Raw genomic sequence first — 18,027 nt, forward strand, 5'->3', positions numbered from 1 at the left:
TTTTATGCCTGAGGGCCCTATTGCCTTCAAGTGGCTGCAACTGTGCAGCACACTCTTCTGGATGCCCCAGCCTTACCCTTAAAGGGGCCACTGTTGACACCACATCCTACCTCCTCCTCAGATCTTCCACAATTCCAATAGAGTATCTCATTAGTGTGCATGTCTCTTATAAAGTGGAGCCAATTAATGCAATAAGGTATCATCTGAATCAGCCTTTTGTTACACTAAATTAAAATATATATGTATATCAGTAGAGGCAGTTTTCTTTCTTTTTTTTAAATTTTTTGCACTGTGCAATGCTATTGTTATCTTCCTAATATCAATGCCTATTATTTCAGGGTGCTTCTGTGAACAGTGCAGAGAAGGTGCCAAGTACTCCGATGCAATAATATCTCCCAATTTAGAAACAACCAAAATTATGCGGGTTCCCCATGCTGTGTCAATGTCAGACTGTGTGGTGGCCTGCTGCGACCTTTCCGACTGTGATTTGTCCTGGATGTTTGAGCGGCATTGCTTTATTGTCAGTTGTCAGCATAAAGGGAACTGTGAGCCCAAAAAAATGGACAGGGTGAAGTCCTATCTGACTTTTGTGCTGAGACCACTACAGAGACCATCTGCGCTGATTGGGTATGGGCAGATGCCATCAAATGTGATTCGCTCCATGGCGCTGCAGGCTGACACCTCTGAGGAAGTAAACAATCTGGAGGAGCTGTCCTTTCTTAGCAAAGAGCGCAGCCAAGAGGAGGAACCTGACTATCCGGATGGGTATGAGGATATGGAGCAGAAATCTCTTCCACTGAGCATCAAGCATGAAGAGAAGGAGAATGTGAACTATGCTGACTGGGGCTCGATAGGGACCACTGAAAATGGCCTCAATGCTTCAGGGCTCAGTAATGAAGGTAACCATAAAGAGCTGACAGGCAGTGAGGACGAGAAAGGTGATTTGGTAAGCGCTACAAATAAAAAGGAATCGGAGGTAAATTGTGTCACTAAATGTCCTGGAGAGTTGCAAGAGGTTACGCTGAACTCGACGGAGAAGACTACGAGCGAATTTGATTTTCAGCCACCTAAAGAAGTCGATGGCACTTGGCAGGAGGAGGTATGTCTGCTACCAGTATTTTAGAAGCAACATAGTTTTCCTTGGCAGTAACACAAAAACCTGTGTGAATAGTTAATGCATGTGAAAAATGTAAGTGAGCCAGTATTTAAAATGTTTCACTTATAATTTGTGGATTCTAAATCACCGATGTATTGTCTGAGGGTGGAAAGGTGGAGAAAGGGCCTGGGAAGGCTTCTCTCCTCTTGCTACTGCTTTCTAGGAGGGGAATTGTATAAAAGAGGAAGGCTGAAGATGTTTGCTTCAGAACTTTGTGCATGCTGTGTGGATTGCAGTGATGTTTTTAAAAATAGTGTTTTGTTTTGTACAGTAAGAGTAAAACCATGTTGGGCAACTGATGGTTCATGAGCTGTACGTAAGCTCTTCTGCATTCTTGTTGAAGGAGACACCAGTGTTTTTCTTTTTTTTAAAGCAAGTTTTCAGCTTTTATACATAGAGGGAAACATTTGCACATGTGATGGCACAAAAGGGCTGATAATATAGTACTTGGTGCTGAAGATACTGCTATCTGCTATCCTAAAGAAAAGAAGACCCAGTTCTTCAGTGTTGACTGCTCTGGTGAGAAGGGCTTTCTTTGAAAAATCTTAGACCAGGTGGATTAGCTCTGCAATCTGTTGTGCAATCTGCGGGTGCATCACATAAAGACACTCTTATGTCTGCTAGGTATTGCAGGAGACAGTGGTGTCCTTAGGGGGTGACAGTCTATTGCCTAAACTGGTATTTTTGTTATATATCATTTGATGGGTAATTTAATGCAGAATGCAATGAAATAAACAGTGCTGAAATAGCTGTATTCTATCAAAAGTTATAGCCAAATAACCAGAAAAGGAAAACACATGTATATGTAACATAGGGTGCAATCCAAACCTGCGCTGGAACAGGTAGGCCAGGGTGCTTGTGCTGTATCCAGCGCAGGATTGTGGCCAGAAGTGGCTTAGCCAGAGGCAAAGGGGAACTTTTCCCCATACTCCTGGTTAAGGGTTGCTGGCCCCAATGGGTCTCCTCAGACATGCGCCACTTCCTGAAGTGGTCCAAGTACAAGGAGAGCAGAGTGACTTGAAGCTGCTCTGTTCTCCCCGGGGACGGGGGTTATGCTGGATCCTAGCCCTGCCTCCAACTTCCTGCGCGCCCATCCCCGGGGCCACCCATTGGCCTCCATCCCCTGCCCAGGAACGCCTACCGCCCTGCCTCTCCCACGCCTACCTGTCACCCTTGCGTCGGTTGGCACAAGGAGCTGGGAGGAAGCTGGCATGGAGACCTCCCAGCCCCACAGTCTGGCACTTCTGGGAGTGCTGACCTGGTTTCCTCCCGAGGAAGCGCAAATGTGCTTTACGGCACATTTGCGACCCTCCCAGGCCGGCCCAACAAACTCAATGTTTGAATTGCACCCATAAAGTGATTTCTTTAACTCAAAACTGACCAATGAGATTGATTGTTCTGAGAGCCAATGAGGTGTCGTTATGACACAGCAAGGAGCCAGTAAGATATTCGTATGAGTCAGCTCTCATTTCCGTGTATCTGAGCTCTTACACTAGAACGCTTATTCAGTTGTGTGAATGTCCTCAAGTTGGTCACTGGTATTTTGTTGGTTACTGATTTGTTGGGTGACCTGTACTTACTAAAGCTAATGGGGGTTACACCAACCCTAGAGATGCCACTAACCTTGCATTTAGGCTGTATGTATGATATTGTAAATTATTCTATTCCATATATTCTTGTATATGGTCTGGTATGGGAGGGAGTCCATCATGAGGAGACACAATGAACTCTCATACCAGGTAATGCAGACCCTAATGTTTGTCTTGATGCCTTGAGAGGCAAGTGGAGCCTCCATGTTCAGGAGCAGTATACTCTCTTTACCAGATGTTAAGTGGATGACTGTTGCCATAATGCTCTGATTGTGAGCTGCTAGGGTCTAGTGGACCCTGAGGGCGAATCATAGACTGGTTAAATAGTTTTGTCTCCCCATGCAATGCAGAGAGCTACAATTCTGAAGGGGTAGCAGGGGTTTCTAACAGAATTCAGCATCCTCACCAAACAGCAGTTCCCAAATTCTTTTTTGGACACCATGACAGCTAAACTGGAATAAAACTGATAGAAGTTTGTAATGTAGTTCTGCTCAACTGATGAAATTTTGGCCTGGTTTAGCAATGTAATCTCTGCATTCTTGGTAGCTTAATTTATTGTGATGGTTGCCCATGCAACCCGTAACTGATCTCCAAAATCATGTGTGATAATTAGCTATAGTATTTTTTTATCCTTGGTGAAAAGTGGAAACTCTTGATTAGCTCTACATTGAAGGTACTATTGTTTTTTTAAACTTCTGATTTCTACCCAGTCTTTGACAATTCATGAATGAGATTTTGCTGTACTTATAGTGAAGTACTGTAATCTCCTACTGAAGAATGGTAACTTTCTGATGTGAATCAGAGGTACTTTGCAAAACCTATCATATCCCATGTGATTAGTGGTCCCATCATCACAGTGCGTTTACCTAGTGATATAAGCAGCATATATTGCTTTCATGGCTGCAGTCAGAATTCTTTAGTAGCATTTGTACAAAACATGGTGCATGGTTACATATTTCTGTATGATAGCATTTTTGTTTTTCTCTATGGTTCTATCCAGTTCTTGCAACCAGTGCTGGAAAAATTACTGGGTTGCCCGAGTAATTGAATAGTAGTACTTCAGAATCAACCATATTTCCCAATCTCTGGTTGATAATGTCAATAATTCTATAATTTTGCACTTAGTCAGTACATTGCTAATATTGCATATCAGATTGTGAGTTAAAATATTCACAATAATTGTATATTCCTACAATTCATCTTGTAGGTTCTAACACCTTCCCATAATCCTCCTCCTCCAGACAAGCTGGGATTTCTCTCTACTGCCACAGTACAAACATCTGGCCTAGGTAATCTCATCCAGCGTGGAACCACAGCACTTGTCACCAGTACTGGACCTACTAAGCCCTCTGATCAAGTACTGTTTGTCCCTGCTGCTACCAAAGCAGGTAATGTGAATTCCTTGTGGCTCTGGTTTTGTTACTCAATGGGCAACTGTCTATTCTATTCACATTACTAGCACTTAACATAGTGCTAGTGTTAAGCTAGATGCCTAAAGAAACATCAAAGCTAGGAAGCTGTAAGTTTTAAGAATTAGGTCTGTTTTATGTTCCTGCAGATTCTCTCTTGGTGGGGGGGGGGGGTAATCAAAAAGTTAAGGATCTGACACAGCTGTGCAATCAAGAGGGTGTAGAGGGGTGTAGAGTGTAAAGTGTAGAATGTAAAAAATAACATCTTTTAGAAAATCTCACCCCTCATAATAAGTAAGTGTGTGTGTGTTAGTGTGTGTGAGTGTGTAAGTGTAAATAATGCAGGCCTTTTTTAAATGGCTTGTGCAGCAAATTTTGGTGTAGTTTTTTTAAACAAGTGGCCTCCAAGCTTCATATAGTTTAGGGCCTCACCAAGTCTAAATCCAGCATAGCAGGAGATGTAAACTTTACTAGATATGTTGGCAGGTGGTAGCCCTCAAGCATAATGAATAAAAGTTGCTACTGGATTTTAATATTCGTATTATTATTATTTTCTAATTTATATGCAATGAAAGAACTCTTGGTGTCAGCTGGAGATAATCTGCAGTTAACTTTACCAAAAAATGACATTGAGCTGCATGCATCTGTGGTCACACCATTGCTTTCAGGTGAGTTTTCACTGGACAGGAAATAGAGAATCAAGTTTCTAGTTCTCATGGGTGTGAATGAATGTACATTAGAAGGCATATAGGGAGCATTTGCCCAAGTCACCAGCATTCAAGGAGAGTTATTCTGTGCTTTTCATGGCAACAATATCTCTTATGAGCTCCAAACATACTCTTTTACTTACATTCTCCCACTGCCATTATTTGTGTTTCTTCTCCTTCAGTCATTCAGGTGCTTTCACATTGTACATATATTGAATGCAGTGGTGTCATATGGGTTTGTGTCACCTGGGGTGGGAGGCCAGCACATCACCCCTGTGATGGGCCTCCTCCCATGCAGTGAGCAGGGCAACACCCCAGACGGTGGGCGTGGTGCACCATTTCCTTGCCCCACTGGTTTTTTTTTTGCTATAATGTTTGATAGAATAGAGATATTTCAACGCAGTTTATTGCATTGCATTCTGCATGAAATTATGCAGCGATTGATATATAACATAGTCATATTATTAGAAAATACCAAGATTTAAAAAATTTTGGTGAGTAGTGGGGTCACCCCCCATGAGCATCACCTGGTGAAGCCCGCACCCCCCCTTGAGTGACACCACTGATTGAATGTCAAATTATAGCATCCAAAGTCTAGAAGTTTATGCAAAATAGAAAAAATTGCATAAGTGTTGCTGGCTGGCATAACTTATGTTGAGCACAGGGTTTGTTTTTTTGTCACAGAATTTTGAACTATAAAAATACAAATATTAAGACTTCAAATGCAAGCCTGCAGGAATCAAAAGGATTCAGAGGAGACAAACGAGAAAACAGAGATAGAAATTCTTAAGAATTTCAAAACTTCCAACGGATGTGAAAAAAATATAATTTCATAGTTTTCAAGTCAGAAATATAATCAATAATTCATGCAGGCAAGCTGGCATGAGTTGGTTATTTATACAGCAAGCTTATAAAAGCTTCTGCTATGCTTGATGAATTTGGTTAGTGCTATTCTGGAAATAAGCACAGTTCCCAATCCTCCTGGTTTTTTTTTTTTTATTCCTTGCATGATCATGCACATGCCATCATTTTGTATCTGGTTCCCAGTGCAAATGTTCACATGACCTTCATGTAGTGGAGGAGTGATGCATCCTCTGCCCTGTATCACCCACATGATGTAATGCAAGAACTGGATACTCCAAGCTAATATGCAGGGGTCCTGCTCAGATGAATTCACTCCTGGTATATTGAAGATAGAAGAAATTTTGTAGAAGTGCAGATAATGCCTGCTAATGCATCTCATCATTTGCATAGTGATGGTGGGGGAACACCATTCCTTCACTGCAAGAAGGTGAGATAAACATGACTGGGGTCATGTCTCTCATCCACTTAGACCAGGGGTGCCCAAACCCCGGGCCTGGGGTCACTTGCCCTCCAGCACTCTCAATGCGGCCCTCAGGGAGCTCCCAGTCTCCAATGAATCTCTGGCCCTCTGGAGATTTGTTGGAGCCCACACTGGCCAGACGCAACGGCTTTCAGTGTGAGGGCAACTGTTTGACCTCTCGCATGAGCTGTGGGTTGAGGGCTCTCTCTGCTGTTTCACGTCTGTGATGCAGTAGTGGCAGCAAAGGAAAGGCCAACCTTGCTTTGTGCAAGGCCTTTTATAGGTCTTGTGCTATTGCAAGACCTTCTTTCATTCATTTTAATTCATCTTTAATATATTCATTTATGTAAACTTATGTAAATTTATTCAAAATTTAAATGTAAATTTATTCTTTTTTTCCCCTGGCCCCTGACACAGTGTCAGAGAGATGATGTGGCCCTCCTGCCAAAAACTTTGGACACCCCTGACTTAGACAAACATAACCATGCTGGTTCCTTCTTTTCAGAAACAGCCTACAATTATGAGTGGAGCTTGCTCAGTTGTCCTGAGGACTATAATGGTGAAATGGAGGACAGGTATTCACAGACTTTGAAACTTTCTCATGTAAGTGAGCCACTGACTAATTAGACTTGCCTCTTATTCACTGCAGAGCATTTAAAAGTAGTGAGTAATGCACCTTGAATAACTTTAAAGTACTCTTCTGTTAGGTAGTCATGTCTGCTTCAAATGCTGGAGTCAATGTGCTTGGCCCTATCAAAATTCAGGTAATGTCTGCATCAAGGGGGTCTGGTAATGTATGCATCAATGCTGTGGGTTCTCCAGAGTGGACCACGTAACCACTGGTGTAGCTAGAGAGGGGACAGGGTTTTGCAGGGAATTGCAGGGAGCCTCCCTGCAGTGTGCAAGCAGCTTCTCCCCTCCCCTTTGGAGCCATTTGGAGGGGGGCAAAACAGAGACTAATGGCTCCCAAGGGGAGGGGGAGGGGCCGTTTGCATGCTGCAGGTAGGCTCCCTGCAAAACTTAGTGCTCCACCCCCCCCCCACTAGCTACACCAGTGAATGTAACATATGGGCCTCACAATTTGTATCCTGATTGTCTTCTTATGGCTACAATTGCAGTCTAAACCAGTTGCAGAGCTGAACTAATACATTCATCTTTGTCAAGGAAATATGGATATAGAGTTTGAGATGAATATAGAGCTCAAAAAAACAGGCTCAGAAAGAAATACCAATCAGGTCTATAATACAGAATGTATTTCTTTTTGAATACATTCTTATTGAAATACAGGCCTATAATAGTTGTGATGTTGGGAAGAGAAGATGATAATAGCCTATCACAGGGGTGCCCAAACCCCGGCCCTGGGGCCGCATGCGGCCCTCGAGGCCTCTCAATGTGGCCCTCAGGGATACCCCAGTCTCCAATGAGCCTCTGGCCCTCTGGAGATTTGTTGGAGTCCACACTGGCCTGACGCAACTGCTCTCAGTGTGAGGGCGACTGTTTGACCTGTCATGTGAGCTGTGGATGAGGGCTTCCTCCACTGCTTGCTGCTTCACGTCTGTGATGCAGTAGCAGCAGCAAAGGAAAGGCCAGCCTTGCTTTGTGCAAGGCCTTTTATAGGCCTTGAGCTATTGCAAGACCTTCATTCATTCATATAAGTTCATCTTTAATATATTCATTTATGTAAACTTATGTAAATTTATTCAAATTTTAAATGCAAAAAAGATTCTTTTTGTCCCCGGCCCCCGACACAGTGTCAGTGAGATGATGTGGCCCTCCTGCCAAAAACTTTGGACACCCCTGGCCTATCACATTAGATGTTCTTCCAGTTTTACTTCTTGACAAGTTCTACCAGTCTTACTTCCATATTTCTGCCGCATGCATGCTCAGTGCTACCTAAATATGTGACCTCTCTCTCTCTCTCCCCCTCCCAAATAGTCCTTATGAAAGATGCATTTCCCTAAATTACTAATGATGGACAGAATGCTAGGTCATGCGCATACATTTAATTCTGCATTGTGTTGTCTGTAGTGGTATAGTCTTGTGTACCCAAAGACATTCATTTTATGTCCTTGTCAAGTTCTGCATGTAACTGGAGGTATGTATATATAAAATGAAATAAAACTCTGTTCCAGCTACCAGAAGGTACCTATGCCTTCAAAGTGATGGTTTCTACTGATAATGCATATGGAGAAGGTCTTGTAAATGTTACTGTCCAACCAGGTAAATCAATTTTCTGGAGAAACTCATCTCCTTTTCTTCTATATTTGCATGCCTGTTCAACATATACTACTTTATATATCATTGAAATTTATCAGATAGTGAATACCAATAAAGAGTTATAGCTTTTTTGTAACATTCCTTTTCCTTTCATAGAAAAACAGGGTGGTGAATGTTCGAGTGCACCCATCTTTGTGATTTGAGACTCACCTGTACAGGGAAATTTGCCCCAGGTGAGCACCTGAGTTGCAAATTCCATCTGTCACAGGGTTTTTTTATTATCTCACTAGGCATCCAGGCTCCATTGTACTTTGAGGCTAGTGGAGGGAAAGAAAAGCTACCCATGCTGGTGACTTGTTACTGTGGTGTATTTACAGTAGCTTGTCTAGAGACTGTATTAAATATTGGTGTTACTTAACTGTCTGCCTGAGCAGTCTGACTCTCAGAGTAGCTGTGCTGTATTAATGGGTAGAGTGAGAGGGGCAGCAGCACAGGCAAGCAGACTCACAGCCCAATCCTAACTAAATTCCCACGCAGTGGTTCAGTGGCCCCAGCGTGGCTTCTGCTGCATCCCATGAGGGAATTTAGGCTGCAGGAAGTCTCCTTGGGGTAAGGGGACATTTGGTGCAAGTCCAAGTTGATCTGTGCTGGCGAATTAGGCCTGGGAAAGGGGATAGGATTTGATATGGCACATGCTGGAGCCGTGGATCCTGCCCCTCTCAAGCCCAATCCCCTGCTTTCATCACTACCCTCCCCTGCTCCTATGCTGGACTTACCTGCTCTGGAGGGTATCCTTATGGCTGCAGGTGTCAGTGGGAAGGCTCTGGGAGAAGCTCTGTCACAAAGCACTTTCCTGTGCTTTGCCACAATGTGCACTGTTGGAGTGCATGCTCTGCCAGCTCAGAAGATGGTTAGGATTGGGCCATCAGCGATTGCCTTTATATAACTTTAGAAGGTTAGTCCAGAGGGGTGTGCACATCCTTCTCCCTCCCCTACCTCCATGTTGAATTCATTTCTTTTACAGTGAAAGAATACAAGTGTATTTTAATATACTACCTTTATTGTGAGGTACTTTGCATGTTCTGCAAAATGTCTATTTGAAAACCAATTGATTATTCTAACTTCCTTGAGAATTTTAATTTGCAAAGCTGGGTTTTTACTTTTTGGTGATTTTATTTTCCCCTGATCCCTGCATAGTTTTTCTAATTTGGATTATACGAGAAGTGATTTAACAAGAGTAGTTTGCAAGGATCAATTTTTTTCTTCTTTGATTTCACTCAATCTATTTTTTAATCTTTCTGCTTAAGACCTCATTGTTTTATTCAGTGTAGAGAATGACTTTGGTTGCTAATAGGCACAAAGCTATCTTGGTAAGATTGAGCTGCCCCCAGGATGGTTTTATTCAATTAAACATAGTGTTCTGTTTCTCATCTTTACATAGCAATCAAAACAAATCAGCCACCTGTTGCGATTGTGTCTCCCATAGCGCAGGAGATTTTGTTCCCTACCACTTCTGCATTAATTGATGGAAATCGTAAGTACTGTATTGGGCAACTGTTGTTTTGCAGTATAATTAACATTGCTCACAGTTGCTCCTGGCTTCTTAATTTATTATTCCGGCATTTTCCTTAAATGTAGAAAGTATAGATGACACTAAAATAGTGAGTTACCACTGGGAGGAAATTGAAGGTCCCATGAGAGAAGAGAAGGTATCGTCTGATACACCTGTTTTACACCTCTCGAACCTTGTTCCCGGCTATTATACTTTCAGGTGAGTGGAATTACCTCTTTCTTTCTTGCTTTCTGCATTTGCCTCAGCAGGCTACAACCTAAGCTGGGGGTGGCCAATTTCTGCACTCCTAGGGATTGCTCTGTTCTCCAGAGTTTGGATTTCTGACCTCCTCTGGGGCAGTCAGAATCTGTAAAAATGGCACCACCCACCAGGAAGAGCTTCACAGATGCAGAGCACAAATTATATTTACAGCACAACCCTGTGCATGTCTAACCCCCATCAAGTTGAGTGGGACCTTTTCGTTCAGGCTGGCTTTTGATGGCTGGCATGATGGACTGGCATTTTAATCTTAATTGTACAATTTTATGCAATCTGATGGGTGTTTTTGTCTTGCTTTTATTGTTTAAATTGTTTTTTGAAAGATTGGATATAAATTCATTAAAAAACAAAAACAAATAAACAACCCAATTATATTCGGCCACCCCTCTGGTGGAACAGTGTTCCACCCTTGTAAATTGCCTTATGGCAGTTGCAAAACACATTTTGGCAGGGAGGCTGGAGCCTCCTCGCATGTGCCTGTGGACTGGATGCTCACTGGTGCCCCTGCATCCAACACGCTATTGCTGGATAGGATTGGGTCCTTAGTGTTCTTAACCTAATATTGCAGTTGAAGCTGAGAGAGAGTGGCTTGCCTAAGATAACATAATGAATTCATGGTAGAAGCAACATTTGAATTAGGGAAGTCCTGCTCCACTATACTTCACCAGCTCATGCTGCTTGGATGGTGTGAGATGATTAGTAGAAGATGGGAGGGGGGGATTAAGGAATGATTGTTCTTTCGGTAACAACCCCATAAGAAAGAGGCTGACATTTTTTGCTTTTCTAGGATGTGCAGGAGATAGCAATGCAGTTTCCTATGAAATATGTTTGGAGACAGTGTATGTCTTCCCTACAAATGAAACTGTGAGCAAAATATTTTCCCACCCAGCTTGATTCAAATGTGCTAGGGTCCCTAGGATCAGATAAAATTGGTTAATGGGACAGATGTGACCTGCAGGCCGTTCATAACGCATCCCCAGTAAAACATACAATAAATGTGTATTTCTATCCACCTGAGAAGCATGGTTAAGATAAAGAAATCCAGTACAGTTAAGGGTTGAGCGGTTGAATATTGATAAGGCATTCCGCTCATGTCCACATTTGTGAATTCTCCATACGCTTTCCTCTTCTTTAGGCTAACAGTCATTGATTCTGAGGGAGCTGCGAACTCTACAACTGCTTCTTTGAGAGTCAGTAAGCCTGTGGATTACCCACCTGTTGCCTATGCGGGACCCAGCCAGACGATCAACTTGCCTCAAAGCTCCATCATACTGAATGGAAACCAAAGCAATGATGATCATGCGGTTGTCCGCTATGAGTGGTCCTTGAGCCCCCAAAGTCAAAGCAAAGTTGTTGAAATGCAGGTAAGTGGAGGGCACCTTGCTGAATAGAATTTCAAACAATTTATTTTATATATCTCATAGAGACATTTTGGAACAGGAATTTGATGAAGCACATGCTTTGCATGTGGAAGATTTCAGGTTAAATCCCTGGCATCTGCACATAGGGCAAAGAAAAATCAATTCCTAATGCTTGAATTGCCACCACAAGCCTGTGTTGGCAACACTCACCCACATGGACCAGTGATCTTGTTCAGTATAATGCAGTATATTAATTGTGATGATTTACCTGGTAAATTTGTTTTCGTGGCTTAAGAACACTTTGTATTGTTAACATTTTTCTCATCTCCTGACTTTCCTCTCCTCTTACCCTCCCTCTCACATATTACATAGGGAGTAAGAAGTCCATATCTTCAGTTGTCTGCAATGCAAGAAGGAAATTACACATTCCAGCTGACTGTGACTGATTCTGCTGCACAGCAGTCTACAGCTGAGGTCACAGTTATTGTCCAGCCTGGTAGGCAGATTTCAAACATTTTTGACTTTACAGAACATCCATTAGCTGTCTGTTTGTTAAAGATCAGTGTACTCGAGCAAACAAATCTAATTTGGCCTCTTAATACTAGGTGAAAGGGGGAGAGAGCCATCCAACCATGCAGCCAACATGGTTTGGTTGGATGTAAAACATAGGGCTGAATTTGCATATTGAATGCCCCTTCGTAGTGTGCAGCAGTTTGCGATGATCAGAAGATGGAGAGGGAGCTGGATCAGGAGATGGAGGAGAAGCCTCCCTCCTTTCCCTTGTTCTGTGCCAGAGCCAAAATCAGTCAATTCCACTGCCACCACAGAGAGGACATAGCCAGGCAGAAAGAGACAATGCTCGCAAGTCTTCCTCCCACTTAAATGAAGAATTCCCCAATAACTAGACGTGGGAGAAAACGGTGTTATTTGTTCATGGATTTCAGTGTTTTTCAAAAGTTAGAAGTGCAGAAAGCAGTGTTATAAGAACATAAGAACAGCCCCACTGGATCAGGTCATAGGCTCATCTAGTCCAGCTTCCTGTATCTCACAGCGGCCCACCAAATGCCCCAGGGAGCACACCAGATAACAAGAGACCTCATCCTGGTGCCTTCCCGTGCATTTGGCATTCTGACATATGTATTGTATTTGAATTCAAAATTTATGACATAATTATAAAACATAATCGCTTCTAAAGTGTACTAGGTAGATGATACAGGTCATCTACTTAGTACACTTTTAAAGCAATTATATTTTATAATTAAAATGTAAATTTTGAATAAAAACCAAATAAAACAGTTTTCTTTGCAGATTTTTTAAAATAAAAATGAGAAGTGCAAAAAGTGGTGTTTTTATTTCATTATCATTGTTTTCTCCCACCTTCACCAATAACCTATCCAATGGCATGTAGTCAACAGTCCAGGAACAAAACTGAAAGAATTCAAATGACAACAGGCAGGTGAAGAGTTAGAACATTAAGGGCACAATCCTATCTTGTGCTGGAACAGACAAGCCAAGAGGCTTGCGCTGTATCCAGCATGGGATAGGGGGCCAAAGCAGCTCAGCCAGAGGTAAGGGGAAACTTTTCCCCTTATCTCCAGGTAAGGCACATTGGCCCCTATGGGTCTCCTCGGACTTGCGCCACCTCCTGAGCTGGCGCAAGTCCAAGTAAAACAGAGTGGCTTGAAGTGGAGCGGCTTGAACTCCCCGGGAACGGGGGTTGAGATCCAGCATAACGTCTCCTTCCCGCCTCCTTCCTGTCCACCCCAGAGCCTTGACCCAGCTGGGCTGACACAAGGCTTGCTGCCTCCATTGGCACAGAGGCTGAAGTCAGCCTCTGCAGGCCAGTGTGCCTCTTTGTGCCAGCCTTGCCAACTCCCAAGGCGCAAACGTGCCTTATGGCACATTTGCGACCCTCCTGGGCTGGCGCAAGGGACTTGCGCCCTAAAACAATTCATTAAAGCACCAAAAAGGAGAACTGGTGGATAATCCAAGGGAGGAAAGAATAGAACAAGCAGGCTTGGAAAATGACCGGATGTGGATCTTCTCTCTGATCCCGAGTGAGGTGATGGAACTGACTATGCACAGATTCACTTTTAGAGGGCCAGATCATAGCACACACGAGCATCCTTCAGTTGGAATGTAAGTAACCTAGGACCAATGATGTCATAGGTTTATTCCATTGAACAATTTACAACCACCTGGACATCCCTACTTGTCCTCTGATATGGTCAGGTGGGCTTGGATGCCCTGTTGGCTGATGTATGCCATGCATGCTAGCAGTCCACAAACTATTTGTCTGCTTGGCCATGCAGTCTTTCTGCATCGGCACTGATTCAAAGTGTCACCATGAAACAGATGTGGGGGAAGAAGCAGAGAATGAGAAGAGCTCAGGCACCACATCATGTCAGACCAAATAGCTATGTGTGAGAGAGTCCGGCAAACGGGGAGAATCTGACAAAGACATTGTTGCTTGCCTGGCTCCTGCATAACCAGGACTCTATACCAAAGTGGTCATGCAGGACTAACTGGCTTGTATAAGAGAGCCAGAGAAGAGAGCAAAATGGAGGAAGTCTCATGAACCAGCTCAAAACGGTCCCATTTGCTGCTTTCCTCTTTGTGTTCAAAGTAACAAATTGTCCTTTCCAAATAGTTCTTTTGATTGATCAGAGTTTTAAAATTCTGTTTTTCAGGCTTTTTCCTCTCTTCCCCTGTCTTATTTCATTTTATGATTTGTTTTTAAACTATAAGATGTTTAATGGAACTGATGTGATATCCTTTGTAAAAAAAAAAAACTGTCGTAAGTGTGAAGTAACCATAGACTTGCTGGAATCAAGCTCTTAATTATGCACTGATGGCCCATTGATTTTATTGTTGTCTCTTTCTTTAATTATACTACAATTTCCCCATCCTGCACAGGAATTATAGTTTCTCCTGTGCTATAAACACATGTGTGATCGTGACTTGCACTGTGGGGAAAAAAATCAATAGCGGTGCATTGTAGTAAGTTCTAAATCTTATTCTGCTTTGTGATTGATAACTCTCATCAATTCCTGACTAGAAAACATTGAATTTTGAACATTTTTCCCCCAGAAAAGAACAGTTCTTCAGCAGCCGTGGCTGATCCAGACAAAGATATGTTTCCTGTCCAGAGTACTATTCTTCATGGAAGTAAGAACACTGATGACGGTGGAGGCACAGCTTACAATCATTGGGAAAATATCAGGTATTTAGTAGGGGTAAAATAGTTTGCCTAGGAATTCACCAAGTAGCATGTAAACATCCTTGTAGGACTGGATTACTTCTTAGACACAAAGGCACTTGAAAGCTATGGGGAGGGGGGGAAGAGAGTGACTTGTAGAGAATTCAAACAGAGTAAACTGGTGCCACATGATTTTAACAGGAATTATTTCAGCCTAATTAGCTGTTTCTGAATTACCAAACATACTTCAAGTTCATAAGTAACAATACTAATCGTGCCGAACACTGTCCTCTTTGTAAAGCGTTAATAATAGGCAACTGACTGTTCTGCACAGTCGAGAGGAAGGGTGTGATAGTACTCCATGAGTAGTATCCATGTTTCAACTGGGACTGAATGTGCTGTTCTCAAGGATGTCAAAGAATCTCATGGGCAATTTGTTTACTAGGGCTTTGCCCACAAAAGCCACTTGGATTCCAAGTATTGTATGATTCGTGCTAGGAACTGAAGCACTTAAAGCACAGGTAGTAATATCTTCATTGTCTGAGGGCTCAATCCTACCCAACTTTCCAGTGCTGATGTAGCTACAGTGCTAGCCCGAGGTAAGGGAACAAACATCCCGTTACCTTAAGGCCTCCCTGACTGCCCTCCCCACTGCAAGGTCCAGCGCATGCCCCATTGGCACAACTGCATCTCTGCTGGTAAGTTTGATAGGATCGAGCCCTGTGTGTGTGTGTGTGTGTGTGTGTGTGTGTGTGTGTGTGTGTGTGTGTGTTTCTACTGAGCAGGGTTTGAATTAGGTTCTGTGGCCACCTTGGGAGGGGGGGAATGGTGAGGCTTTTGGCTGTTTTTTTTGCAGCAATATGCTGTTAGATCTATTCTTTTTGGAAGATTTGCGAGTATCATTTTAAGGGATTGCTGTTGGGACTACCTGGAGATAAGGGTCAAAAGTGATACTAAAACTGCTGTTGTGCTTCTGCCTTTCATTGTTTTAAAAATATCAGGTACAAGGAGGTCCAATCTCCTTGGAATAAGACAATGGAATGGCAGGGTGGGGATGGGGTTTAATCATTTTCCCTGTGCTGCATTCCTGATGAAATTCATCCCCCCACCAGTTGTGGTTTTGAGGGGAGGTGTCAAGGTGCCATTGGTTCCAATAAGCTAGACTTTTGTTGTTGTTATGAGGCCCTTCCAGTATGAAGCAGCTAAAGAACTTGTGCTGCTGTTCAACTTTAACTGTAAGCATGGAGATGCTTTCGGTGCTCTCATTCCAGCTGAAGCTCTCCTGAAGCTTCAGAAACATCCATAACATCACTATCAGAATGTGTTCTAATAAAACCTTTTGTTTGTGTTGAAATGAACAGCGAGGTTGTATCAGGATTATGGCTTCTTTTGCTTTGTTGTAGCAGGCCAAGCTCTCTGGAGGCAGAAAATGTTGATGGTGCAGTCACCGCCGTAACAGGTCTAGAGTTGGGAATCGATCATTTCAGACCGACAGCGAGAGACAATCAAGAACTAAGCAGCGCTACCATGCTCCCTGTGACTGTTAAAGCGGGTATGCAAGTTGCCCCTTCATGTGAAAGAATTGTGACTAGCAGACTAATCAGATTTGGGGATGAAATACCTAAAATTTACTGTACATCATCTGTTCATGCCCCTGTCCATGTACTGTATTTTGTAGTTCTTTATTTTTCGCTAGTCCATCTTTTCTGTTTATCCACTCATTACTTCCTTGTACATTCTCAAATACTGCGTGTTCCATTTCTATCCAGCTTGCCAGGATGTTGTTTAAACCGTTTTGTTCTCCCATTTACTTGCCTTGATATAATCTGATAACGGCTGCTTAGAGTCCCTTCATGTTCAGGCCTGTTTGGTGGTGGCATCCACTTTTTGGAATTCTGTCTCCTAGGAGGTGTGTCTAATGTGCCTCTTGAGAACTTGCAGGCCCTGGCTAACCTTCCTTGCAGACCTTCCTATTTTGGAAGCCTTTGCTAGATGGTACAGTGGTTTTTGTTAACTATTTAGGGTGCAATCCTATCTTGTGCTGGAACAGGCAAGCCAGGAGGCTTGTGCTGTATCCAGCATGAGATAGGGCACCACAGTGACTCAGGTGAAGGTAAGGGGAAACTCTTCAGCTGAGTCACTGTGGAAAGTCTTCCCCTTGCCCCCAGGTAAACCACTGCAGCTCCTATGGGTCTCCTCAGACTTGCTCCATTTCCTGAGGTGGCGCAAGTCTGAGGAGAGTGGAGTAGCTTAAAGCCGGGTCCCAGCCCCATCTCCCGCTCCTTGTCCATGGGGCCGCCCACCGCCTGCCCTCCCCCTGCCCCAGAACGCCTGCCTCCCGCTTCCTCCCCACCTTGCGTTGGCTGAGCTCGGCTGATGCAAGATTCTGTGTCTCCGTTGGCACGGAGGCTTAAGTCAGCCTCAGCGGGCTGGTGTGCCTCTGCCTAGCCAACTCACAAGGAGGCACAAATGTGCCTAATGGCATGTTTGTGACCCTCCTGGGCCAGTGCCCAGGGACTTGTACTGGCCCAATGGCACCTCAGGATTGCGCCCTTAGTTACTTGTAATGCTGTTTTTGCTATATTGTAGTTTCCAATATTTGTTTAATTGCGTGTTTAAAACTTTGTAAGTGGCTGTGAGAGCCATGCAGTTCAAAATGTCTACATAAATAACATTATTGTACATACCAATTTTCACTGTTGCAATGACACTTTTTGTCATTGTGATGACCAGCACTGTTTCTGTCACATTTGTTTTCCACACATTTGCTTTCAATTCCAAGCATAGTTTTCATTTGGGAAATCATTTAGGGTAAATCTTTAATTTATATCCTGCTTTTTTTGAATGAAACTCTCCCTTTCCAACTGTTTTATTGTTTAGAAAGCAACCATCCACCTCAGGCTAATGCAGGAGGCAAGCACATCCTCGTTCTTCCCAATAACTCTATTGCTTTGGATGGTTCACAATCTTCTGATGACCAAGAGATTGTGTCCTATCTCTGGATTCGGGATGGCCAGAGCCCAGCAGCTGGAGTAAGTAGTTCAGCTAGACTAGATTGACCTTTTCCTGAACATTCCTATCTAGCCCTGGTTAGTAATTCATCTCCACTGGGGCATGAACAGAGTAGCACACATGGGGAGGATCTCTCTATCTTTTCAGCATTTGATCCTGCAGACAAATGCTTGGGAGGTAGGGGCATAGCTGATATGTATGCATCATAAGAAGGTGTGGGGT

General features: G+C 43.2%; 1 protein-coding gene across 1 annotated transcript in view; it reads left to right on the top strand.

Moving 5' to 3' along the window:
* Nucleotides 1-337: 337 nt before the first annotated feature.
* Nucleotides 338-18,027, top strand: part of KIAA0319 (KIAA0319 ortholog) — a 28,082-nt gene continuing 10,392 nt past the window's right edge. The window contains exons 1-12 of the mRNA XM_066624784.1: nt 338-1,099; nt 3,953-4,133; nt 4,724-4,822; nt 6,691-6,788; nt 8,318-8,405; nt 9,844-9,936; nt 10,041-10,173; nt 11,369-11,597; nt 11,967-12,090; nt 14,685-14,817; nt 16,197-16,345; nt 17,674-17,825. Coding sequence (XP_066480881.1) covers nt 419-1,099; nt 3,953-4,133; nt 4,724-4,822; nt 6,691-6,788; nt 8,318-8,405; nt 9,844-9,936; nt 10,041-10,173; nt 11,369-11,597; nt 11,967-12,090; nt 14,685-14,817; nt 16,197-16,345; nt 17,674-17,825 — 2,160 coding nt within the window. The 5' untranslated portion in view covers nt 338-418. The remainder of the gene's footprint in view (nt 1,100-3,952; nt 4,134-4,723; nt 4,823-6,690; nt 6,789-8,317; nt 8,406-9,843; nt 9,937-10,040; nt 10,174-11,368; nt 11,598-11,966; nt 12,091-14,684; nt 14,818-16,196; nt 16,346-17,673; nt 17,826-18,027) is intronic.

Source organism: Tiliqua scincoides, chromosome 4 (genome assembly GCF_035046505.1).
Source record: "Tiliqua scincoides isolate rTilSci1 chromosome 4, rTilSci1.hap2, whole genome shotgun sequence".
In the NCBI taxonomy this organism is placed as follows: domain Eukaryota; kingdom Metazoa; phylum Chordata; class Lepidosauria; order Squamata; family Scincidae; genus Tiliqua; species Tiliqua scincoides.